Here is a 25,996-nt window from a genome sequence, read left to right on the forward strand (position 1 = left end):
GGAAAGGAAGCTATGGCTTGTATTTTTAGTCCCTCAGCAGATTGTAAAATGGTGCTGTGGAGTGTAGTTAAAAGACAGAAGAAAAATAAATATATTTTTTTACAGTTCACATTTTTTATTCTACTTCTTTTATCATCTGGTAATGGTCACAAAAGGAATTAGAAATAAAATATGAAAATTACTTAATTCCTCTCTTGTTCTCCACTTCTTTACCCCTCATAAAATAGTCTGACTCTCACAGTGATTATCTTTCATATCATCTTGATAATATATTTTATATATTATTAATTGATATATAATTAATATATTATATTGTTAACCTTGCCAGAAACATACAAGTATAAATTCAGACTATTACTTTATAAAGATAGTTCTTCAAAGTTTTGATATATTTTATAAAATCAAATTTACCATGATCTGATATAAAAATAATGTTCAGGCATTTATGCAAGTTCATTTGCTTTAGACCGTCCATCAGCATCCCTACTATTTTGTCCACTCTCTGTAATGCCATAATGACCTGCAGGACAAAAACAGGAATGTAAAGTAAGTATTAAAAAAACTGTTAAATATGTCTAAATAAAAATGAGAGCCTGCAGACTGCATATCACCTGCACTGTTTCGAGTTCCCTCCACTTACAGAAGATTGGCTATATCTACATTATACAGCACTTAGCCCAATTTTTTTTTCTGCATAATGCACCATGGCACAGCTACACATTTTTATCTGTTATTTCAGTTGCAGATGCTTTTAAAAAAGAAAAAAAAAACCAAACAAAAGCAGAAACAAAAAAACACCTTACAGATTATAACCCGTGATGGTGGTTTTAAAATATGAAATTGAGGATGCTTGTTGCATTGTGCTTGGGCACAACCAAAGACAGCTGGGAATGACAAAGGATGCAGATACTGATGTGCTGGATAGAACAGAGGAAGCCAAGCCTGTCATACCCTTCCTCAAAATGCCGGTTGGGAATTGGAGCAAACAGTCCTTGAAATTGTGCTCTGAGACTAATATCCAGTCAAACCACTTTAAAGAAACTGAAAAAGCCAAACAATGAACTAGAGTCCAGCACTGCTTGTGATCAGGGGTCTGGGGCCCTAGCTCACTTGCAGAGATACAGCACTGGAGCTGCTTTTGAATACTTGCTAGGTTGAAAAAAGTATTTTCCAATGAAGTACTTCTGTCACCCCACTGAACTACTAGTACAAGCTGTCTTGCTTTGTATCAACAAAGAAGAGATGCTCCTGCAGAGACTATATGCAAATCTGCAGGGTCTTTCTCTCCAGAGCATTCCTGACATACAGAACTTTAGACCCACTCATTGAAGAGAAAAATAACCCATTTAATCAAGTTCCCTATACTGTAGTTCCAATTATGTCTGCTACTTCCTTACATGAATAGCAGCTACTCACAGCTCAAGAGGAATGGGCAAGAGCTTTTCTACTTTTGTCACCACTGAAGCTAAAGACCTACTTATGATGCCTAAACTACCTGACTCTTCAAGATAGGAGAATTTTACAAAGATCCTGAATTTCCAAGAACTTTTTGCTTTGAATTTTTCACTTTGGTAAAAATGCAAAGCTATTCAGTATTTTTTAAGACAGTAGCAGTCCCAAAGACTTCTTATTTTTATAATAAATCACAGACTGTGATGAGGCAAATGTTCATTTTATCTGTCTCTTTCTGAGAAGGCCTAAATTATAACTGCAGGGAAATAAAGCCAAAATCCACCTAACCTTAGCACAGAGACTGGGGGGAAAAGAATTACAATTGTAGCATGAATACTTAACCACCACAACTTGGACATTGTTATGCAAACCTCTGTTGTTGCTAAATTAAAATTATACAAATTTTCTGTTCCCATTCCCCTCCCCTGCCAAAAATCAACATGAACCATTAGTAAGTAGGAGCAGATAAAAAAACATACAAGACATATCCAAACACGTTGGTAATTTAAAAGTTATTGAAATAAATAAAATAAAAATTAGGCTCACTAAATAGGCCATTATATACCTTATATCAATGTTAATCATAGATGGACTGTCTATTCACAATTTTTTTTCCTAAAAAGCATACTTCACATGATCTCAATTAACCTAACATGAATTATGGAACTTACAGAGTCAGAGCAAAGCATCAAACTTAAAAAAAAAAAAAAAAATAAGAAACTACAAAACTACTTACTCCGCTGCTTACTGGTCCAAACTTATGGCCCGAGGAATCTGGTTCTTCTAAATACAGAGTGTAAAAGTGTGGTCTATATCAAACAGTACCAAAAATGTAATATTTTACATACATGTTGAGACAGTATGAAGAGATTATATTTCAACAATGGAGATCACATATTGGAAACAATGCTGTCATTCAGAGGAAAAATACATTAAACTGAGAGATGCAACTTAATTTTAAAAGTTTTCTGTCATAGAAACAGGTTTGCACTAAATAACATTTCAACATTGTTAGAATAAAGCATAAGATATTGTTTAAAACATAAATTGTGCTTACAAAGTAATTCATTGCAATACCACTCAAACAGGAACTCACACTGACAAATGTGTACCCACCTTTCATCTTCAGGCAGCTGCAGCCAGCGAAGGACAGTCACCACTCTTTCTTCAAAGGGGATTGAGCTGCATCAAAATAATGCAATATCAACTAACCACGTGTTTCTAAAGAGCTAAATCTTTTAGCCATACATTACCAAAAAATCACTGTACTTTAGAGAAAAAAAAAATCAATAAAGGCTTTTTAGCAGGATACAAATTTGTCTGTGCTAACTGCCTGACTCTACAGGAGTTTATGGCCTGATCCAAATCTCCCTTGAATATTGTTCCCAATATGATTAGAATAATGCTCCCAGTAGTGCTTATGCTTATTATACAAAGCAAATAATTGGCCTTAAGGTGCAAAGTTACTTGCAGGCTTTTATTCCTGTATTATGTTTTGAAAAAGTCCTGGTTTAGGAGTGGGGTTGGGTATTTTAAATTTAAATAGGTTGAATAAAAGTTTCTCATACTATCTTACAAAGTAGATCTTTGCCATCAATTACAGAAGTAGACCAACAATAAGCATGTTGACCTTTAACAACACCAGGCACCCACAAAGTAAGTATTCAGTGTTTAACACAAGTTAAAGTAACAGTGCATCATCAGTTCCTAGGGAAGAAAATATAGGTAGCAAATCTAGAATTGAAAATTCCATCCTGTATGAAGGGTGTAAGAAGAGAAAATGATCCTAAGATAGAAATGAGAAGCTTGATTTCTTGGGCAAGATTTGAGATTATTAAATAAATGGTGATAAACATTTTCATTAAGCAGAAAATGTTTAATTGCAGTGAAGAGCAATCACTGACTAAAATATGAGTGCCTTAATATTTTCAAAATCTGCAATGAAAATAATTTTAAATTGGAACGGCTTACCACAGTCAACAGTAAAACTTTAGTTTCCATGGACAACATCACATCAAGGCCTGATCCATTCACTCATGAGATGTTTGGATTGAAATATTCTACCCCAGCCACAAAAGGTTTACATAAATAGAAAGAGTAAAGCACTAGAGCTTCAAAGCTCGTTATGCTTAAAGCTGATTTTTACACATCTTACCATTAAAACATTTTTTGAGGAATGAAAACATAATTAAACAAAGGCTCTACATTATACTGAAACAAAGTTAATTGGATCCTAGCCTTTTTTCCCCATTGTACAAAATTATTTAGAAAAGTAGGGGAAAAATATGCTTTCTCTGGCATCTATCCCACTGCAATCGTTAAAGTCAAATATTCCTGAGGCACAGGCATTTACATACCCATTGTATATTTCATACAGGTTTGGAAAGGTTCCATTCACTGCTACATCAGACCCAGGCCAGAAGAAGGTCCCTGCTTTCAGCCCTTGGTACATGGCCGTGAGCCAAATCTGCCAGAGAACATTTGCCATCATTAGCGCCCATCACCAAATCAGCTGAGAGCCTGCCAAGCCCACGGCCCCCTCACCAACTCCACACCCTTCAGCGAGATCAGAAACCAATCGTTTCATGGGATGCACTCCATCCATCTTGCCTGTCATCGCTATCTGCAGCCCAGCAACACCTTGTAGGCTGATCCCTTGTGGCAAACACCCACATCCCTGCTGCTGCAATGCCATGGAGAGCCAGGACAGAGGCAGGAACCATTAGCAAAAATGCAATGGTAGAACCATGGCTGAATACCAGGAAGGGGAAATGTCTCAAAAGGGGTGGCAATATTCCAAGGACCTGTGTCCCACACACTCTTAATATACGGAAACAGCATTTTGGACAGTTCTTTTCTGCTGCTCACATGGTTTACAGATTTATGCCTTCTGCATGTTTCCTGCCTAACTCATACTTCACTTGATTCTCAGTGGCCTGCAAGTTCTACACTTGTGTATTCTTTCCTCAAGGAAAAAAAAAAAAAAAAAGACAAGCAAACAAAACAAAACAAACAACAGCAAAAAAACAAACAACCAAAAAAACCCCATCTTCCCCACATCCTAAATACTTATATCTAGTCCCTTGCTATTCTTCAGGCTAGAGCTCACTCAAATTTTTCCATGCCACTTCATTTTCAAGCCAATCTCATCAGTTTTGCCATACGTATATGATTGAGCTGATACAATTTCTTTTAAAACCACATCTTTGGACTTACGAGTAATTTAAGCAGAGCATAAACCTTTATTAGTGCTTCTTATTACTCAAACTTACTGGTCTGTTGATTTCCTCACGGAAGTTAACTGCAAGCCCATTCATGTTAAAAACAGATGAAAATCTGGTAGCTATATTAGCTATTTTAGGTCAGCATTGTCCTTAGGGAGAATTCCATTTAAGTTCAACAAAAGCTGTTACATTTTGTTTCATTTGTTATTTTGCAGCTCTAGTACGGCAAGTCCTAGTGGTGCTGAATAACGCTTCTTGGCTGACTTAGAATTACCCTCTGTACCCTTTCAACATCACTATGCATCCAAGCCATATTAAGTAACATAACAGGGTGTTGTACATTCTCAGAAGGGCATTAATACTTACAGGCTGGCCTTGGTACCACTGTGGATTAAACTTCTCCTTGCTTTTAAGGGTGAAGGATGCGTTTCTTTTAGGGTCATACATCTTGTTATCAATTATACCATGAGATTCAGGATACAGCCCCTGCAATTGAGAGTATGCCTTGTTGCAATGCTCTAAAGAAAAAGAACCTTCCAGCTACTCAAACATGTCCTTTAGACAAATATATCCATTGAACAGTCACTCTGCTGGTGACTTCTACTCCACCAGTAGCTCAGGAACCAAATTCAGCAGCAGCATCTCTCACTGCTTCCAAGCCCTACCTTCCAAGCCTTATTTGCTTGTCAGTGAGATTTAAAAAAAACTAGGCACTGTCCTTTGGGATCAAACTGAAAGACACTGTTAGAGTTCACGCATTTGTTGTCTCTTTAGTACCAAAGATAAAGCAATTAACCTATGTTAGACCTCCTTCACATGAGCAAAAGCTCTAGCTCTAGAAAACCACTACATGCGTAGTCAAAGAACCGCAGGCACCAGGTGTTGGGTAGTTTTAGTAGACTTTGTGCTCTGTCTTTAATCAGACTAGCTCCTATTTACATTTATAAGGGATAAGACACCACCACCTTGCTACTTTTCACAAGAATGAGGAGTTGAGATAAAGCTCTGTACTGTACGCCTCACATAGCTGCTGGGCATTATTAATGACTCAGTTGCAGATTCAGTCATGGAGATTTGTGAGGATTACACAATTAAGCACCTCATTTCTGAACTTGTGCTCTCATCAAAGGTCTTGACAAACTGGGAAGAAAGTGCAGATCCTAGTATTTTATTGAATTTTAGTCATGGCATGATGAAACTAAAAAGGATGTCCTGGATTCCAACTCTGCATTTGTGTTGAAAACCTCCATTTTTCTTTTTCCTCCTATATGCAAGAGGTGTCAAATTTACAAGATCGGCTTTGTGACATTTCTGTGCAGGCTTAGGTACAGTCCATCACAGAGACAATATCAGCATGATGCTCAAATCTTTCCTCTCATTTCATACCCTCCTTTTCATCATGCCAGGCTACCTTAATGAAGTGGAATAAGGTTGGCAACTTAAAGCAGTCAGGCTGCTCCCACTCCAAGAGACGAAACTGCAATTTAGTCAAAATACACAAATGAGGAGTTTTGTAAAAAGTGATGTGTTGTTTTGTAAAGTGATGTGAAAAATCCCACATAGCCAAAAGTTCACATCTACTCTTGGAAGGACTTGATTTATTTACATTAGATCTGGCCACTTAGCTGTACTGTTATATAATAGCTGTTAACCTAAATTACATAAATATAATACATATTTTTTCTTATTCTGAAGGGAAATCAAATTATTTTAATAATGCATCAAAATATACTATACCCTTGGAGAAAACTTGATAATTAACAGTAGTGGACACATATAATATACAAGAATTCTTACTGTGACAATGGAGTAATGGTTGGGAAAGGTTTTTGAAGGATACACTGGTCTCATACTGGAAGTGTATGTTCCACATTTCTCTAGAGGAAGTAACAAAGAAAGTCAGCAAAATTACTGAAATAAAAATCTTGCAAGCTTCTCTCATGACAATGTATAGCTATTAAAAAGGAAAAAAAAACCCAGAATATATTTCCAGAAGGTTTTAATTCTTCAAAAATGTTGATGTAATACTTAAGTTTTCTTCCCATATTCATTTACAAGCTGACTAAAAGCCTATTAACACAAAATATGCCTACTGGCTGACTGAAATGGTCACATGAGCAAAACCTACAGCCTTTGTGAAAAGCATGTACAGATAAGAATGAAAAATGAAAGACATCACACCCTCCAAAGTTGCCCTGGTATGCAGTAAAAGCAGTCTGCAGCTTGAGACCAGCCAGACACTTAACCCTGGGTGCTCCCAGAGGCGAGGTGAAGTGGCCACTGGCACAGTGGTGCCTGGCTCTCTAAGCCATCTGTCAAATCATTGCTTATTATGCAGTCTTCCTTTCTTGTTTGTGGGACTTTTAAAATATAAAAAATAAGCTCTTATTCTAGGATGAATGTCAAAGATTTCTTTATCTCAATATACAAATCATATGGCTTTATGGAGATTAGTGTACAGTATTTTCTAGGATGAAGAGGCATTAGCAAGGCCAAAACAACTGGACAAACCTTATTTAAGGGGTCTAAATTTCCATCAGCAAATGTGTGGGTCCCAATTTTCAGAATGAAAAAAAAATGTTTTCATGACAACTTAAAAAATACCAAAACTGCTCCAACAGATGCTAAAGGACCAAAACTAATGACCCTATAAGAAGAACATCACTGCGTCATCTTCACTGTTAGTCTGAGTAATTATATATAATATAAAGAGAATATAAATTAATGGCTTCATAACATAGGAGGTGTTTCATCAAGGTACTTTGAACTCATTGAATTGGGGCTTCAATTAGATTTCAGTTGAAATAATCAATTTGAGCTAATCAAGATAAAAGAAGCCAGGTGAGAAAAATAAATCCTTTCAAGTCACACAGGCATCCCCTACCACACTTGTGTTCTGTAAGTAACTAATAATCACTTGTATCTTCTCTTATTACTGGAAAACATCTAGCACATTTCAACTACTTCCAAATCTGTTGTTGAGACTGTTTTCCAAAATCTTAGTTTTTTGGTGTGGGTGGCTGGGGAGGTTGTTTTCTCTTTTTTTTTTTTTTTTTTTTTTTTTTTGTTTTGTTTTGTTTTGTTTTGTTTTGTTTCCTTTTAAAAGTAATAGAAAAACACACTTTAAAAGTTTTGCCAAAAATCCTAGGCAGTTTTTGCTAGGACTTCCCATCAGAGTTATGATTATTCTTTTTGGCTCATTGGCTTAGCTAAAGATGTTTAAAGATAAAAGGATCATTTATCTAAAACTTAAAATATCACAGCATAATTGTATATGAAAATGTCTTCTCTGAACACCACATGTGCACAGCAAGACTATGCCTGGCTTCACTAAAATCCCTCAGTTCCATGCTGAATTGTCCACCTTCCAAATAGCAGGGAGAGCAAATGTATAACAGAACATGGTAAAAGTGAAATTATTATAGTCTTACAGACATCTTTTCTGACAGATTTCTCCAAGGAGACACCAGAATATCAGGACCAAATAATGGCAATATTTTTATCTATTGGAATTCTGCACTTGTCATAAAATGCTTTAAATCCAGACATTTAGCACGGTCCTAATTTAACACAGAACCAGGCAATCCCATAAGTTTCTGAATGTGAGTAGCTGTTCACTGCTTTGTAAATGCTGTCATTCTTAAACTCTTTTGAAAATTGAATAGTCCTATAAATGGACAGTTATGAACTCTGAAATTATTTAATACAATTTTTCAGCAATAGTCAAGCAATTTATTCACTATTGTTACCTGTCTACACAGAGGAATAGATTTCATTACCCTTTTCTGAATAGTGAAGTCCTGCAGAAGTATTTACTCACCCATATAAAAGTTTATTTTTAGAATATGACTGCTTCCACCATTTTTGGACACATGGAACATAAAGCACATAAGAGATTTGAAGCCACAGGCCCTCAGAGTGGATATACACCTCAGTGACACCAAGTTTCATTAATGAGACTATTTTTCTCTTACTAAAGAAAATTTGGTTTATTTGAGCAGTTCACCAATTTGTTACTACAAGGGAAAAGAGAAGAAAACTGAAGATCCTGTAGCACATTGTATAGCAAAGCCCTTCTACCATATTACCAAAAAATTATCCAGAGTACTCTAGAACCATAAGTATAATGCATAATTAATACTTGCTCCCAGACTGGGGCATTATTTTGCTGGATATAAAACATGTATTATTAGGCATTCTGGTATTAGAATTCTTTAAATATATGCATTTTGACCATCAAAAACCTTGTAGCTGTGGAGAAGTGAAATGACTTTGATGAAGATACAAATATACTTGTATTTCTTAGTGGTCAGAATTAATCATGGCTTCAGTGCAAAGAGAAGTACAAGTTAATTAAAGAAGTCAATGAGAGAAGTCCCACTGTAGTCTATCCAGACCAAAGAATGAAGAAACACTTTACATGTATAAGTGTCACAGACTGGAAGCCCTACAGATGCTTTGTGACACTTCTATCCTGTATATCAGGCAGAGCTAGAATAATTTGTACTAGCCAGCCTCTCCTAGAAATGTCCAGAAATCTCCAGTTTAATTTTTTTATAATTGCATCTAATAAAAACTTTGCAAATGTCTCATTTTATTCTAGCATGGAACAAAACTAAAAAGAACCCAAAACCTCAAATACATCTGCAAATTGTTATCCTCTGGAACACTTCAAGTTGTAACAACCACTGTGTAAAAAAGCAAGTATTTTTACTGATTTATTTTTAGTCAAACTGAAACCAGGCACCCCAGGTAGTAATTTATGAATGTCAAGAAGATTGGCGTATTTTTCAGACAAGAAATACCATCAGTTCTCTACAGACCACAGCCAAAACAGAAACAGGAAAACTAACTAAAATTATTTAGACACCACCAAATCAAGTAAGACATTAAAAAAGCTGGGGAATATTTCTTATTTATTCTGGAAATCTTTGTTAAATTAAGGTTTTCTTGGATTCATTACATTTCTACCAGCCCTTCTATATCATCTCTTCTTAGTCTATTCCTTCTCTGTCTTCTTTCCCAAATATAATCAAATGCTTTTCATTTTCCACAGCCATTCCACCTAAATATAAGATGATACACATTATAGAGTAAAAAAGGATCTACTTCCATTTTGAAGAAATAAAATAACCTCACAGCAAAAAAAAAAAAAAAAAATCCACCTCCTAAATATAACAGGGGCTATAACTCATAAGATTTCACTGAAAATCAAAAGGGCCCTTTCCTCAAGCCCTCTTTTTCTCTCTTTCTTGCCCTTCCACTTTCCAATACTAAAGTTCTTTGTGCATTGGTGTCCTTTAGGGCAACAACTTCCATATTCATGGCAGAAGAGTCAGGATTTTAAAGAGTGAGGAGAGCTGCATTTGTGGCTTTTTTTCAGGTAAGACATCATAATAGTTTTTAGACAAAGAAACTACTCACGTAATTTGCTAATAACAGGTAGAAGTCCACCCCAAGTCTGCAAATATTCTGCTCTGAAGCCATCCAATGAAAATAGTAACACTGGAGACTTGGTAAATCTGAACAAACAGAAATTGAATATTAAAAGCAGACTCTGAGAAACAGTTTCCTATCACTAATTTCAAGAAAGTTTCCCCAGACAGTGGGAATGTTCATTATGGGCCAAGGAAATCCTCCTCAGCAGAAGTTTTGCTGGCACAGTGGTGAGCTGTCCAGTCCCTCTGCTCAAGAGGCTGAGGTTTGCAGCAGGGCATGCACAGAAAAGCCATGACCAAGGCCTGATTTCAAACACACCTTTAAGATGAACAAGCCAAGATGCTCAGGTGATCCATCTGATAGGTTTGGTACTCCTTATCTTGAAATCAGTCCCACTGAAGCAACACTCAGCCCCTCCAAACCCGTTCTCCCACCCCAAGCTAAGAGCAGGGAAAGAAAGAAGGCAATGCAAAGCCAGATTTTCCTTTATTTACTTTCCTTCTGAACAGCCTGTAACCTAATAAAAAAATGATTTTTTAATGTATATATACAGCGCAAAGACCTGTAAGCAAGTCTAATGCACAGGGTATGTTAAATCAGCAACTAAAACACATACTTTTTTTCTCATCTTCCAAAGATTGTCCAACCAAAAAGAATTTGCTTACCACTCCAGAAGTCCTACCAATCTCCAAACTCAAAAATGTGGCCCTGCGACTGAAAACACTGTAACAGCATTTCTGGCAGGAACTTGACAGATAAATTCAGATACTGATTTCACTGGAACCAATAAAAACAAAATCTCCCCTTCCAGTCTCCACAGGACCTATGTTTTCCAGTCTTGACTTGTTCCCAGATTCAGTCCTGTTCAAACAATTTCTCCCCAACTGTAAGTACTTAAAACATTGCATCACAGACAGGAATAGTAACTTCTGTAATATCAGTAACTTCTTCCTTGAAGAAAACATACCCTGTGTTTGACCTATAGATATGAGGGCATGTGAGACTGAAAAAAAATCACTGCTGTGCAGCAATAACTATTGAAAATACGGAATTTCATAAAACAATTTAATATTTATAATATTATAATATTAAAATATTGGTTTATTGCCAGCTCATTTTCCCTTTTTATATTTACATTTTTTAAACTTTGTTATACTTCAGTTTCCAAAAATAAAAGAGTGAGGATAGAAGACAAATATTATTTATAAAGTGTTGACAATTTCTTTACTGATGTATCCCACAAAAAAAAATCTGAAGAGTCAGTTACAAATGAAACATTTATGAGCTGTGTGTCAGTCAAACAAAAGTAACTATATTAAACTAAGAAATAGTCAGGCAATCAAAACATGTCGATCCTAAGAAAATTTTAATCAACAATTTGGACAACAGTTCAGCTAAAAGGATTTCATTAGTCAGAATTATTACATAGCCTACCCTATACCCCATAGAATAAAATCTTTAGATGTATTTCTAAGATGAATGTTTGTAGCCTGCTTTTTAATTTATACGTCAGAGGTGGGAACAGAAATTAATGATTTTCAGGTCAAAATTAAAGCCATATGGCAGAACAGAGTAAGGAAACGGAGCACTACCTTTGCCCATATTACAAGTAATTTTTTGCACCATAGATTCTGATCTCTACAAGTTTTACATGTCCCTTCTCAATAAATTGATTCACTTCAGTGCAGAGGTCTAAAAATCTTCACTGCAAAGTTCTGTGCAATAAAATGTGAACTTTGAGGCAAAGGCTGTTCAATACTACTTACCAACAAGTCTAATTAAAAAAAAAAAAAAAAAGAAAAAAGAAAAAAAAAATAAACCAAAACCAGACCAGAAAACCCCACCAAACTTAAAACAAGCACTTAGAAAGGGACTTTATGCAACTGTTTCTGGTTTGGCATTTACAAGTAAACCAACTGTAAAATACATGTTTCGGTTGTCTGCAAATCTAGCAACTGACCCCTTTGCACGTGTAAAATTAAACTTGGCAAAATAGGCCATTGCCACAATGAGGGCAATTGCCCATTTCACTTCTTGTATACACATGCCAAAACTCATCTATTTAGTGAACTGCCCTAGTGTTCAGGGAAGCAAAGCATGACAGACCATGTTAAACTGCGCTCTCTTTGGAACAGCTCCAGTAAAATCCCCAGACAAACTGACCCAAGCTCCATTCTTAGGTATATCAGCCACTTCCACGCATTTTTCCTGTCAGTAGCCAAGACTGCACTTGCTACTTAATGAATGGGCTGCCATGAGCAAGCAAGTCTGGGAGGCTCAAGTTTTGGTCCTGTTGTGATTTATGCTGTCTGTGTCCAAACAGTAAGACAAGCGTGTTTCACAGCTCTTGGATAAACAGGTATGCCACAGTCACATCCTGACTCCAAACTGAAGGAAATGCAGTAGCAATTATCCCCTCCTATAAACTGGCTTCTATGGAAGCATTATGCAGGCAACACAGGCTTGCTGTGGTCTAGTAGGTTCACCACTCTATATGATCAAGAGGCCAGAACCAAGGAACACATTGCCAAGTTGACCTCCCTCACTGCAGGCAGGTTAGACCATAATTAAGAGAAAGAAAACAAAATAGGAAGGAAAAGAAAGCTCTCTTGAAAAGCCTAATATAATACACAGAAGACTTCTTATCCTACATACATTCATACTGCTTATATACAGCCACAAAGCACAGGAAGAAAAACTTTCTTTTCCACTAAATGTACAGAAAGCCTCAACAGGAGGCATAAGAGCAATCTCCAGATATAAAGAGAGATCAGCAAAGAGGAAAGTAATCAGATGCTCTTACAGCTCAATGAAGACAGCACAAATAGTAATAGGCCTGAAGTACAGAAAAAGACATGAGGACAAAAAGACAGCAAAAAGTCATCAGCAAAGCCATCTATGTAAGTACTAGGATAAACTGCTTAAGTAGGTTTGAATTGTCTGAGTATCATTCCACTCCTAGAATAGTGGGAATGACAAGATCACTCCTGAGATCTTACAGCCTATTAACTTTATAATGCTATTAAACAATATAGAACCCAGTTTTGGAAAGACTTAGTTGTGTACTTAATTTTAAGTAGTTGATCAGTGAAATCAGTGAGCAGTTGATCCCACTGAAATCAGTGGGATTTCTCAGATTAAGCACCTCATCTTTTGTCTATTCTGCACCACAGGAACAGCTAAAACCCAGCTAAAACTAAAACAGAATAAAACCAGCAATCCGAACCCACATATGCTGTATTAATATGCACGGAATCAGAATTAATATCCTGAAGTCTCAAAATGAGCACTGCAACTAAATTCACCTGCACTACCACACAGCATAGGTGTGCCTACCACACAGCATAGGAAGAAGTGGATTGTTTACAGAGTTGTTACTTTTGGGAGAGGCTTGTGTGCTAACAGTCCAAGATGAACCTTCAGTCAACACTGTTTGATTCAACTCTGACCACACATCACCCTTTCCTGGGCTGGGTTTTATTGCAACATTTTGGGGTTTACCAGGATTAAAGCAATTTTAGAGGAGTAACTATGTATCCCTTTCATGAGCTGAACAGAAAAAAAACAAACAAAAAACCCTAAAAACAAGTTAACCAACAGGAGTTGCCCTACGGCATATGCGTCAGTAACTTTGAGTGTGGATGTGCACAAGTCTCTTCTTTGTTTACCAACCTCTTGAGGGCAACGCTTCCTAACCCTGCGTGAGAGAAATCATCATTCTAGACCCAGTTGCCAGCAAGAAGTCCCAAATGGCTCCTGAATTCGGAACAAAATTCAATGACAAAACCTTCAAGAACCACCTGGCTATCACTTTCCTACATAGGGGATTACTGGGGACTTGGACTACAAGCTGGACAGAAGCTACAGTTTCTGTCCTGATTAAGGTTCTGACATGTCAGCAACTGTTAGTGCTCTGAATCAGAGTGAGGGGTACTCAATTGGTATGAAATATTTCAAATGGAAATATTTTGTATTTTGTTTGACAGTATTATAACTCCAATGAATAAATATAGCATGATTTAAATATCTTAAGTCAAAAAAGTAATGACATAAAAACAAAATAAAATAGTTTTACTTAGAAATATCCGATTGGACTATAATTTCAAAATCAAAATAAAATAGGTCTGTATTTTTTGATACTTATCAGACAAGAATATAGTTATCGCATAACGTGTCCCATAACATGTCTAGCAAGTATTTACTACTGGAACATAAATCGATCTAGAATTTAAGTCACTTCTATTGATAGCTTAGATTTACAATCATCGTTTATAGTCAACTTTAACTATAAACTTAGTTAGAAGATCCCACAGCAAAAACAGTTCAAGTAATACAAGCTTTTTCTCCTGGCTGGGAGCTTTGCTGTACTATTCAAGCCTGAGTGCTGATGCCATAAACCACATGAGTCATTCCTCACACACTGTATACATAACTTGCAGGAGCAGGCCCAATGCGGAGCTGAGCCAGAGAATACAAGGATCCCATGGCACTTTACACCTTTTAAAGAAAGTAATTCAGACAGCTTGCAAATAGTGTTGTCCCACTCCTAGTGGAGCTGGAACACAGATCTGCCCACAGTTTGCAGTCCTGAGGCTGGAAAATGCAAGGTATTGGAAAGGTCTTTTAAAGAGACAAGGGAGGGAGACAAGAGTCTAAGATTGCAGAATGAGTCCCAAAATATTTGGAATGGTATTGTAGCACATGTAGGTCAATAATATGACTGGCAACCAGGCCGAGTTGCCCAGGGCACACACATCCATGAGAAACACCAGGGCTAAGGAATAGGCATATCTTGCAAGTCAAGCAAGTGCTGAGATAGAGCAACCTGATGCATTTGGTAAGCACCACCAAATGCTGGCTAAACAGGTGTTCATCTCTCTCTAGCAGCTGCTTTCACTGTGTGTGTAAAAGGCAAGCGGGTCCCAGGAAGGCACAGCAGGGAGAACAATCTCAAAAATGAAACACAAGCAAAGAGCAAAGCTATGCAAATATAAGATTTCCTCACCCTTTCGGACACTGAGGTTCAGTAATGTTCTCACACTCTTCTTCAACCCAGCTTGCCTCTCCTTAAAACAAATGAGTGCAATTCATTTTTTAAGACAGTACATTCTTACTGATAGATGCAAGGTTTTTTCATGTTACCAGATGCTTTTGAAGTCATATTATGTTCTTGCTCCTTTTATGGGTACATTTAAAATATATACATACAAATATGGGTATATATGAAAGAGGGTAGTAATTTTTTGATGATATTTACCTTTACAAACAGCTTGATAATTAACACAGCAATCATTGTTTTCCACACAATCATCTGAACAAGAACAACGATATTCTAGTCGCCTCTTTTCTCCACACCTGAATTTATTGCAGGTCCATATGTGGGCTAAAAAACAGGTGACAGAGAAGGACAACAAAATGATTGATACTACTGTAGGTACAGAACTAATAAAGCAAGTGTTAAGTTCAGTCTCAAATCTCTACTCACTGAGAAATAGAGATAATGTGTTACAGATGTGTAATAGAGATAATGAGTTATCTCATACATGTATAGTATGGCAAATTTTGGCACTTCAGAAAATTGGAACACCCAGGACTAAATATCCATGAGCATAGTCATCTGAATACAATTATGCAGCATATGGGTATAAATACCACAGATCAGAAAGAATCCATTTTACAGATCTCCTGAAATATGGTAATTTATATGGGTTTAATTTGGTATGCTCATACTATAAAAAAGTTCCCAAAAACTCCTCCAGAAAAAAAAAATAGTCTGAATTTGGAATGCCTAGAAAACACTGAGCAGCATTAATTTATTTATTTATTGCATTTGAAGTCACAGTGGATTTTATCAGTCATCATCAGGCACTCCAGCCTCTTTCAGCACCTCAGCATCACTGCCACTATTTAAGACTCTATAAGCTTAAAGCTTAAAACTAAGCTCAAACTTCAGCTCCACTGCTGATTTTATTAGAGAACAATGTTGGTTTCTCAATATGAATGGCATATTGCAGTACATTGTATCATTTGAAGACCTAGATGTCCTGGTGGAATATGAGTTAGCAATGCCCTGGTAGTCAGGAGGGCCTGTGTCCTGGGGGGCATCAGGCACAGCATCATCAGCCAGGCAAGGGAAGGGATTGTCCTGCTCTGCTCTGCATGGGGGTGGGCTCACCTCAAGTGCTGGGGGCAGTTCTGGGTGCCACAATATAAGAAAAGGACTAAACTATTACAGAGTGCCCAAAGGAGGGCCATGAGGATGGTGAAGGGTCTGGAGGGGAAACCTTATCAAGAGCAGCTGAGGTCTCTTGGTTTGTTCAGCTGGGAGAAGAGGAGACTGAGGAAAAGCTCCATTATAGTCTTCAACATTCCCATGAGGGGAAACAGAGGTACCAAGCTCTTCACTCTCGTGATCAGTAACAGGGCTCAAGGAAAGAGCATGAAGTTGAGTCAAGTGAGCTTTAGGTTAAGTAACAGGAAAAGATTTTTCACCCAGAAAGTGAATGGGCACTGGAAAAAGCTCCTCAGGAAAGTAGTGACAGCACCAAGCCTCACAGAATTCAAAAAGCATTTGGAAAACGCTCTCAGGCACAGGGTGTGACTGTCCCATGTGCATGTCCTGTGCAGGGCCAGGAGTCGGACTTCATGATCCTGATCGGTCCCTTCCAACTCAGCATATTCTGTGATTCTATGATTTGTCATAAACATAAATAAATCCTTTACATTCAGTTAGGATAAAAACCAGTGAAATTACCAGCTGAGTGAATACTAAGTGAATACTTAAGACTAAATACTTATTACTTAAGTGAACATCTTAACAGAGACATGGAAGCCAAATCTAAATGTTTGAGCAGAAGATGCTCAATGATTTTCATACATTACTAGCAATTAGAAATCCCTAAAAGCATTGTCAAGAGGTTAATCTCATTTTCAGGTTACTGTACTTCAGTAATTCCACTAATTACTGTATTTCAGCAATTCCACTAGTACCAAATAGATCTCTACTTCCATGAGAGAGAGAAGTATCTATTATGGTTCTAGTTACATGATACTATTGGGAAATTAGAATTTGATTCTCCACTGATGTTAGGGATAATTAAAAAAAAAAAAAAAAAAAAAAGCGCACCAATGAATTCATTCATATTCCTAGTGCTAAGTCAGACTCTCCAGTTTGTTTTTAAAGAACCTTTATACTCCGGGAGAGAGATATAATAAAACAGAGTAAAACCCATATGACTATATACCTGGATATATCAACTATATATGTGTAACTTGACCTTTCAATAGCAGTCAATTGAAGCAGGGATCTGAGCTCAGTTTATTTATTTGGTTTTCAAAGTCCACATTGGAATTTTATATGTATCGGTGTGGTCTCACCCAGAAATGAACCAAATGTATATAAAGAGGAGTAAGAAGAAAAAAGTTATCTGAAAGGAATGCTGCTTTTGAAGCATAAAGGCAAAACAAAAGTAGAGAAGTCAAGTGCTGTCCTTGTTGTTCTACACACACTTACATCTTTCCCTGTAAAATTTCTCCAAGGTATTTTTCACACGTTTGTCTATTTGACCTTTGCCTTCTGGCAAATCATGGCAGCTGCTTCTGATTTCACAATTCTTCACCAGTGCAATCTGTTTTGTCATCCTGCCTTGATTCATGCTCATGACCCTTGCTTCACACTCAGGCTGGGGAGTAGCAAGGCCGAGGGCCTGAGCAGCTGGGTAAGGAGAGATGGCAGCTTTCACAGAGCTGCTCTGTCCTTCCCCTTTTTCACTCAGGCGATGACAGACAAATGCAATATGCAGAATGCACTTCTATTCCAGGCTTGCCCAAGAACGTAGGAGTTATCCCTGATGCCAGGGACAATGCGGGTCACTGTTGTCTCATCACCAGCAAACAAAAAGCTGGCTAAGACCTCGAGTTGCCATTGTTCCTCCTCCTTCCAAGGGGGAGGGCAGCACCACAGTCTGTTGCAGCCTCTCTTCTCACAGGAGAGCTATGGGAAAGCCAGCCTACTGGCTTTGTCAGCTCCTAAGTAGTCCAGCTGGGTGAAATAGAAGCTTTGTTTGTGTGAAACAGCAGCTGTGCCAGAGCCCTGATGTTTCCACGGGAGTACCCAGTACCAGCATTATCACTGCAACTCTATCCAGGAATGCAACACAGCATAAAAAGGGGGAGATGAGTGGCATCATAACAACTCTGCTGCTCAGTAGCCCCACTTTGCACTCAATGCCCATCTGAAATAAGCCCTGACCACAGCAGTACTTATATATGCTGAGCTGGACCCTGTCAAAGAACAAGAGAGATTGCTCCCTCAGTTTCTTCCATCCTTACCTGGTTGTATACATGTTTCCTGGTAATCTAAGCAGCAGTTTCCAAGCTTGACACAATCTTTATCGCAACGGCAGCTTCCAAAGGTCCTTTCAAAGCAACGACCTTTGCAGGTTTTCACTGTAATATTGGATAGTGTTAGATATCAGTGACTGAGCTCAAATCAGTCAACAGGCAAAAGAAACTAATACACCCAGCGTATGAAATGACACAGCTGGCGATTCCACAATGTACAGGATGGCTGCAAAAACAGTGACAGCCAAAGGAAAGTCTTGATCCAACCAAATGCTTATTTCCTCTTACTGAACAAAAATAATTTTTCATCGTATTGATCAAAGGGTTCTCTTCTCTTTTAGCAAAAACATGGTGTTTCAGTATTGGCAGAAACCAATGAAAAAAAAGCTAGATGTGACTGTCCTTGCCTTTCTGTGTCACAGGAAGATATGAGTACAGTCCCTCAGAATATGTAAGACCTCAAGATGTAAGGATGGCTGTTCCAAAGCAGACACAAGAGATACAAACTTGAGTATACTGCCTACTGGTTTATTTTTTGTTCAATTTAAATATCAAAAAAAAAGACATAGCATTCTTCCACTACATTGAGGTTGCTGAGGGCAGGGGAATGATCATAATAAAAACCAAAACAAACAAACAAAAAAAGAAGAAAAAAAAAAAACCCACCACCACCCAACCAGAAACTGGTGATGTGAAGGATTAACAGAACTTAAGAATTTGGTCACACTGTCTAATCCTGAGCAATCACTAGAAGAAAGTGAAAGAAATCCTCCCTAATATGGCTCCTCTTCTGAAGAATCTTGAGATGTGTGATATTAGGAAAATGAGATATTAAGGAACCAATACTGCAGAGCTGTAATAAAATGAGAAGAAACCTATATATATTGTAACAGAAATTTTATAAACTGAACTTCTGTTGAAAATCATTTTATGTTCAGCTTTGAAATTATTCTTCATATTTGTTCCCGATATAAGCCTAATCTCTTACAAAAAAAAAAAAAAAAAAACCTTTCATAACCTTCCACCTGAAGAAACTTCACCACTGAAAAAACCGCATATTTTTCAGAACAGAAAACAGACAGAGGAATTCCACCAGGAATGTTTTGAGGCTACAATTCCAACCAGTAAAAAAAATAACTTTTTTTTTTTCCTCCATAATTGACTGGAAAAAATGAAAAACAAATGTTCCAGGACAACATGAAATAGAAGTTGTTGTGTTTTGTTGTTTCATTTTGGTTTTTTTAATGGTGAACTGAAAAAAGCCAGCCATTCACCACAGTGACAGCTGGGATACATGGAAGCTGCCAGATCAGACACTTAGTACCAGGATCACTTTACCTCTCAAGTGAGTACACACAATTATTGAGTACACCTGAGTTTTATTTTCTGGTATTTTTATTCCACTCTTACTGATACTACTTCAAGCAATGCACACAATCCTCTTGCGGCAGCAAGAAGGGTAGCATTCTAATAATATGAAAACAAATTCACAAAAAAAAAAAAAAGGAATTGTTTAGGAATATTACTAAATAAAAGACATATTATTTACCATCTTTTGAACAGCTAGGCTTCAGGCCAAATATACATCCTAGGATTGTCGTTAACATGCAGACACAGAGTACCTGTTGGACAGAGAAGAAAAGAAATAATATTAAATTACCATTGAATGATTTTGAAAGCACTCATTTTCTCTGTAATGCTATACAATTGTACTGAAATTCATAAACATGCTGATGTCACTGTTTTCATCAGTAGTTTTCACTTCCACAAGTAGTTATGTTGTTTGGAATTAATTAGCAGTGTATGAACATGTTTGTCACAACTGGGCCTATGTATATAATTTCTCCTCAAGTCCTTTAGCATAGACATATATCATCATGTCTTTCTTGATTTCTTTTATATCATTCTTTCATGATGATATATTTCTATTTCTTCTATTTCTTTCATTTTATAGAAAACTTTTTTACTCCACTCCTTCCTTCCTCATATGTTGTTATAAGAAGGCAAAGTTTTGCCATTAACCACAGACAACAAACAGAAGGCATAGCCCTTAAGTGATACCTATAATTTTCTTAGGCAGGAAAACTTTTTCCCACTTCCTAGCATCCAGTTCATACTAGATCTGGGTCCACACCATGGTAAGCAACTGTGGGATATCACATTAAGGCTGACCACAGCGTCTTGCACTGACCGGAAACCATGGCTGTGTTCGTAATGGATTCTAGATGCACTGAAGTTATAGAACAAGCACTGTATTATCCTTGTTCAGCATGTTACAGCAGGATTTAATGCCTACTCAAATGCAGAGACAGGTTTCTTTTAACCTCATTAAGATTTGGATTTATTCCATAAACTCTTTAGAAAAAGTATACATGCTATCAGCACTTATACAGTAATTAAAGAGAAGCCAAGAAGGCAGTTACAACAGCTATTCTATTTAAGTGCAGAATGTAATAAAGTACTTTGCCAGAAGTCCTGAAACAGAAGATACTGCAATAATGCAGGCTTTCTTATACAAAAGGATTTGGGGAGCTCTGGGTAGGGAAAATGTGTACATACCACCTTTCTAGTCACTGTTTTCTGCAGAAAAATCGCATTGAAGCAATACTTCAATAACTTCACATACATGGCTACACAATTCTGTCCCTTTATTTCTCCTTTCCCATCAGAAAAATCTGCTGAGTCTGCCTTGTGTAGGATGCCTGAATCATATTGTGATGTGGCAAAAATTCCTTCCATTTTAAAATGCACCTAATTATTTCTCAAGTTTATTCTTTTTAAGTACTATGAGCACTTCAGTAACTAAAAACTATTTGCATTGTTTTTAACAACTCTACAGTTTACTATGCAATTTTGTTCACTAAGCAGTTAATAAAGACAGTAAGAAAGCAATTAGTGGAATACTATATATTCAGATATTACTCTGAATCTTTAAACTAAAAATTATGAAAAACCAAATCAATAGAAAAAATATTTCATATATACCATTTATTTTAAAATTGAACTATAGGCTGGATCTGATGAAGCTGTGCCTTAGAATTCTGAACCAGGCAAGTCACTGTAGCAACACGTCACGTTTAGCAAAGAAATAAGCATTTTTTCAGTTCAGTTTCAGTCTTTGAACTGACAGGGAAAGAAGGAAAATATTAAAACATTGAAGGGGGAAAATGTAGCATCATCTATTCACCTGGATATGAAAAAAGTTACAGAAAGATGCAAGTCTCCATTAAACCTAACTATCAAGAATGAACACAAGTACAGAGCTTTGTACTTTTCTCTTTCTTTGTTTTTATTTTTTGGCGTTTTTTGGGATTTTTTTTTGTTTTTAAATCAGAATACTACTACTAACACGTGCAGCATCAACACTTTCTGTTACATCACTATCGACAATATTATCTTCAATGTAAATTGTTCTGGACCATTGAAATCCCTCATATAAAATATCACCTAGATAGGAGCTTGTGCACAGGGAGGTAGGTGACACTTCAAATGCAAGATGCACTTCAAATGCACTTCAAATGCAAGATGTCAAAGCCCAGTAAAATCAGTGGAGAGGGCGAGACCTGTTTTTGTCCTTTTAACATTATTATTACTGTTATAATTATTATTATTAAATTACAAATGGATTATTTTCTTTTTTAAAAGCCAGGTTGAGAACATTTTATTTCAGGGTGAAGATTTACTGCTTCTCTGCTCCCACCAGGCCCTGCTACTAAGATCAAGGAGTAGAATGTCCTCTGAGATGTAAACACAAACATGCTTTAAAACAAGCAAAACCCACAGCTACTCTATTTGCAACAGCTTTATTCCCATATCTTCAAATAGCTACCTAGACCTATGACCTATGGGACTTTGGCCACCGAAGGCATCCCTGTACAGAAAACACACTGCAGTGCCACTAAATGGACTGTTAATATTCTCTTACGGAGCTTCAGTGTAGGTAATACAGGAATTTAATCATGACACCAAATTAATGCAAAAATAAAATCTACATAAAACCCACTCAAAAGCGACAGCATTATAAAACTTCTCAATGTAAACCTGGTAAAACGTCGCTAAAATTCTCACAAATAATTTCTGGGATTTTGGCAGCAAATGTAATAAAATCACAGTTTTTTCTTATATTCCAGGTTGTCAGTTTTACACTTCTATGAACATAATTCTAATAAGCAAAAACAACAGGATTATGTTCACTGAGGCACATGAGTATTCTTTTGGGTACAAAATACTACAGAATGCAATATTAAATGCAATTATATACTAAGATCTTGAAACTCTCAACTCACGACATTTTATCCTTTGTTTTCTTAACCTTAGTCCCACTAGCTTAAACTTTTTCTTAAAAATATTTTACTGCAAAACACTAAAGCTTCCCCCTCCTTTTTATTTTCTTCCTTCTTTCCTTCTTTAACACTTAATAAAGATTTTTTACAAAAACAGTAAGTTTACACATTAAACATTTGACAGTGTTCTGGGACAGCCAAATCTAACCCAGTGGAACCTCATGCAATTGCAGCTCAGTGTTTAAGGCTTTGAATTGAAGCTTTATCTTGAGCCTGAATGACTTCAGTCACATGGATATTATCCACACAAATGGCAAAATGTTCTGCTGGAACAATAAGGAGCAGCTAATACTGGCCAGCAGCAGCAGTCCTGACTAGGCACAGCAAGAGTTGTTACAACAGTAGTTGACCTATTGTCAGTGGAAAGGCCCTAAGATTATCAACTCTGTAGATGATGAAGAATATTCAAACTATTATTAAAGATCCAGATACTCACTGCATCTCACTGCTGCACCAATTTACTTTGCTTCTTTCTATATTGCAACATATCTCTACTGTCCAGAGATGTTTTAGACGTCTTGGAAGTGTTCCAGGCCAAGTTGGACAGGGCTTTGAGCGACCTAGTAGAAGGTGTCCCTGTCCATGGCAGGGTGGTTGGAACTAGATGATGTTCAAGGTCCCTTCCAACCCAAACCATTCTGTGATTCTATAAGAAAACCTCACCACAGCAAGTAGGTTACTAATTTTACCTGACCTGCTTTCCATACAGGTAGGTCAGGTTGGAGATGCTGCTGCTACATAAAGATTATGTATTTTTTAATCCATACAAAGACAAGTAGCTGCATGCATGCTTTTTTACTAACAAGGACCTTGTTTAGCATCCTGCAGAAGCACCAAATTCAAATCTCTAGCTACTACCACACTGTCAACATAGCACCTGCCTTGAAGGTTTAATTTGCCTTTTTAAACCATAGGAAGAAACCTTACCTGTTCTCTTTCACCTGTATTCTTCCACTCAAAAGAGAAAGCAAGAATTGAGAACAAGGTGCCATTAAGAAAGAATATGGCACCTTTAACGTTTAAATAGGAAGACGTTTAATAGGAAGACAAGTAATATTAAAGAACCTGGCCTTGTAATACACAAAAGTAGAAAATTAACATTTTATGACCTGTATCTTATGAGGCTACTAGCACAAACTGTCAGATTCAGTTCTAACATAGCATCTGACAAAAGGTTTTTAAAACAACACAGTAACAACTGCAGAGAAGAAAGTGTCCTTTTTTGGTTTAAAAATAATTTTTAGAATGTTTGTTTTGGAATCACAAAAACATTGTCATCTAGAGATGAATCTCTGTCCCATCACTGCTTCCTTTACGTAGGAGGAAGCAATAAAAGCTTTGCTTTGTAAACAATTATAATGGTTGGGAATAGGTGGTTGAAAGTCTGGAAAACTGCAATCCTGAGAACATTTCAAAAGCCTTTTATTTCAAAAGCCTTTCATTTTGAGCTGGGTAAATGAAAATATGATAGCATGGTTAGAGAAGAGAATAATTTCCCTCACTCATTTCTAGAGCTGCAGTTGAAGAGAATTTCTCAGCCGTAATTTTGGGAGCTGCTGGAAGGGCTGGAGTCAGCAAAGCATGCAGGCTGCACACACCTGATCCCAAAGAGACTCCTCAGCTATATAGGTCCTACTGACACACAAAGAAATCTCTCACTGGCCTTAGCTACTGCCACCTTTCCGATCATATTTTAGTCCTCCGTTACACAGTTAATACTACTGTCCCTTTCTCTTCATTCTTCTCTAGCTCTGTCCACCTCTCCAATTCCTCTCCTCTATTCTGTATTTTCATTGGCAAAGAATGCACTGATAATTCTTTTAAGGAATTATCATTCTGAATTACATTTGTTTCTTTGTTCATCTTCCTCATTCTTTGCCTGCCATGTGCCCAGTTGCTTTTGTCTCCCTTCCTTCATCCCTGGTATTCTATGGCCAACAAAATTTTTCACTCCAAGGTTTAAGACACATCCATTAACAACTATGCAATTATCAAGGAAACCATGCAAAATAATGTTTTTCTATCTTAATCTCCACGATTGGTTCTCACAGTTGTGTCATACGTATCCATGAAGAGAGGATGTCTAGACAGGGTCTGTAATGCCAGTATTAAGAAAACCCATGGAATTTTCCAAAACCACTGGCATCTGCAAAAGGCATGCTATGCTTTCACTGTTTTGTGCACCTAGAATAGATGATTACTGACCTGAACCTTAACACTAAACTATCTTTGAGAAAGAATTTCACCTGCAAAAATGTAAAGAACACAACAATAAATAATGAATTACAATCAAGAATATGGTCACCTTCTGACTCTAAAAGGGCACTGTTAAAAATTCAAAAATTCAGACAGCATACTGTATAAAGAAAAAAAAAAAAAAAACTACAGTTATCTACACTTGCCAGGGGCAGAGGAACACTTACTCATGCTTGTAAAAATTATTTTTAAACCAGCATAATAATCCCTTGCCAACAGCTCAGTTTTATTCAAAAGCAGGGATTACTTAATAAAATTTAATAAACTGAAAGGAGGTTGATACTTCACTCACACCAGCACAGCTACTTAAGTAACACTTTCGTAAATCACCTAAAAAAAAAAGTAAATCAGCACTGAACCAAGTGCACCACCTCCTTCTTGCACCAGGCATCTCTTCTTTCCACATTTGTAAATATTTTTATGGTCTACAAAGACTTGCTTCTGTTGATCTACATTCCACTCGTGGAGGCCAGCAGGAGGAGAATCGCTGGGGCTCTCAGGTCCTGGCTGTTGTAAAACACTGGAGGTGACTAAATAATTCTGAAGTCAGTGGATGAAAATGCTGGAAATAACACCCAAAACTTTTCCAGAGCTAAAAGGATTTACTAGGAAAATGCATCGGCATTATTGTTTTTCTTCTCAAAGAGGTACACAGGAGGTCTATTCTCATTCTTTCTATTGAATGTTCTTAGGACTGTTGTTATGTGCTATTGCAACAAAGGCCATTCAAAGGACAAGAATGTTTTAAAGGTAGATTGAGCCGCTGTAAAGTATTATAAAAGCCTTCACAGAGCTCACCAAAGAGTGGTAACTCTTCACTCAGCAGAGAATTATCAGCAGAAGACATCTTCATACTATAGTTCTCTAAATACCTTCCAAAACTATTCAAGCATCTGTTTTTAACAAAAAGATACCAAAAGACAGAAGAGTTAGCATCTG

At 37.0% G+C, this 25,996-nt stretch overlaps 1 protein-coding gene across 1 annotated transcript in view; it reads right to left on the minus strand.

Annotated features, from left to right (window-relative positions):
* The window catches only part of ENPP1 (ectonucleotide pyrophosphatase/phosphodiesterase 1), a 53,237-nt gene that overhangs the window by 17,694 nt on the left and 9,547 nt on the right, over positions 1-25,996 (minus strand). Inside the window, exons 2-12 of the mRNA XM_053938034.1 lie at positions 20,008-20,080; positions 18,447-18,563; positions 15,373-15,498; positions 15,121-15,181; positions 10,101-10,198; positions 6,474-6,553; positions 5,043-5,162; positions 3,810-3,919; positions 2,569-2,634; positions 2,189-2,261; positions 412-520 (exon numbers count right to left, since the gene is read on the minus strand). Of these exons, the coding sequence (XP_053794009.1) occupies positions 412-520; positions 2,189-2,261; positions 2,569-2,634; positions 3,810-3,919; positions 5,043-5,162; positions 6,474-6,553; positions 10,101-10,198; positions 15,121-15,181; positions 15,373-15,498; positions 18,447-18,563; positions 20,008-20,080 (1,033 nt within the window). The remainder of the gene's footprint in view (positions 1-411; positions 521-2,188; positions 2,262-2,568; positions 2,635-3,809; positions 3,920-5,042; positions 5,163-6,473; positions 6,554-10,100; positions 10,199-15,120; positions 15,182-15,372; positions 15,499-18,446; positions 18,564-20,007; positions 20,081-25,996) is intronic.

The sequence above is a fragment of the Vidua chalybeata genome, chromosome 3 (assembly GCF_026979565.1).
Source record: "Vidua chalybeata isolate OUT-0048 chromosome 3, bVidCha1 merged haplotype, whole genome shotgun sequence".
NCBI classification, from domain to species: Eukaryota; Metazoa; Chordata; class Aves; order Passeriformes; family Viduidae; genus Vidua; species Vidua chalybeata.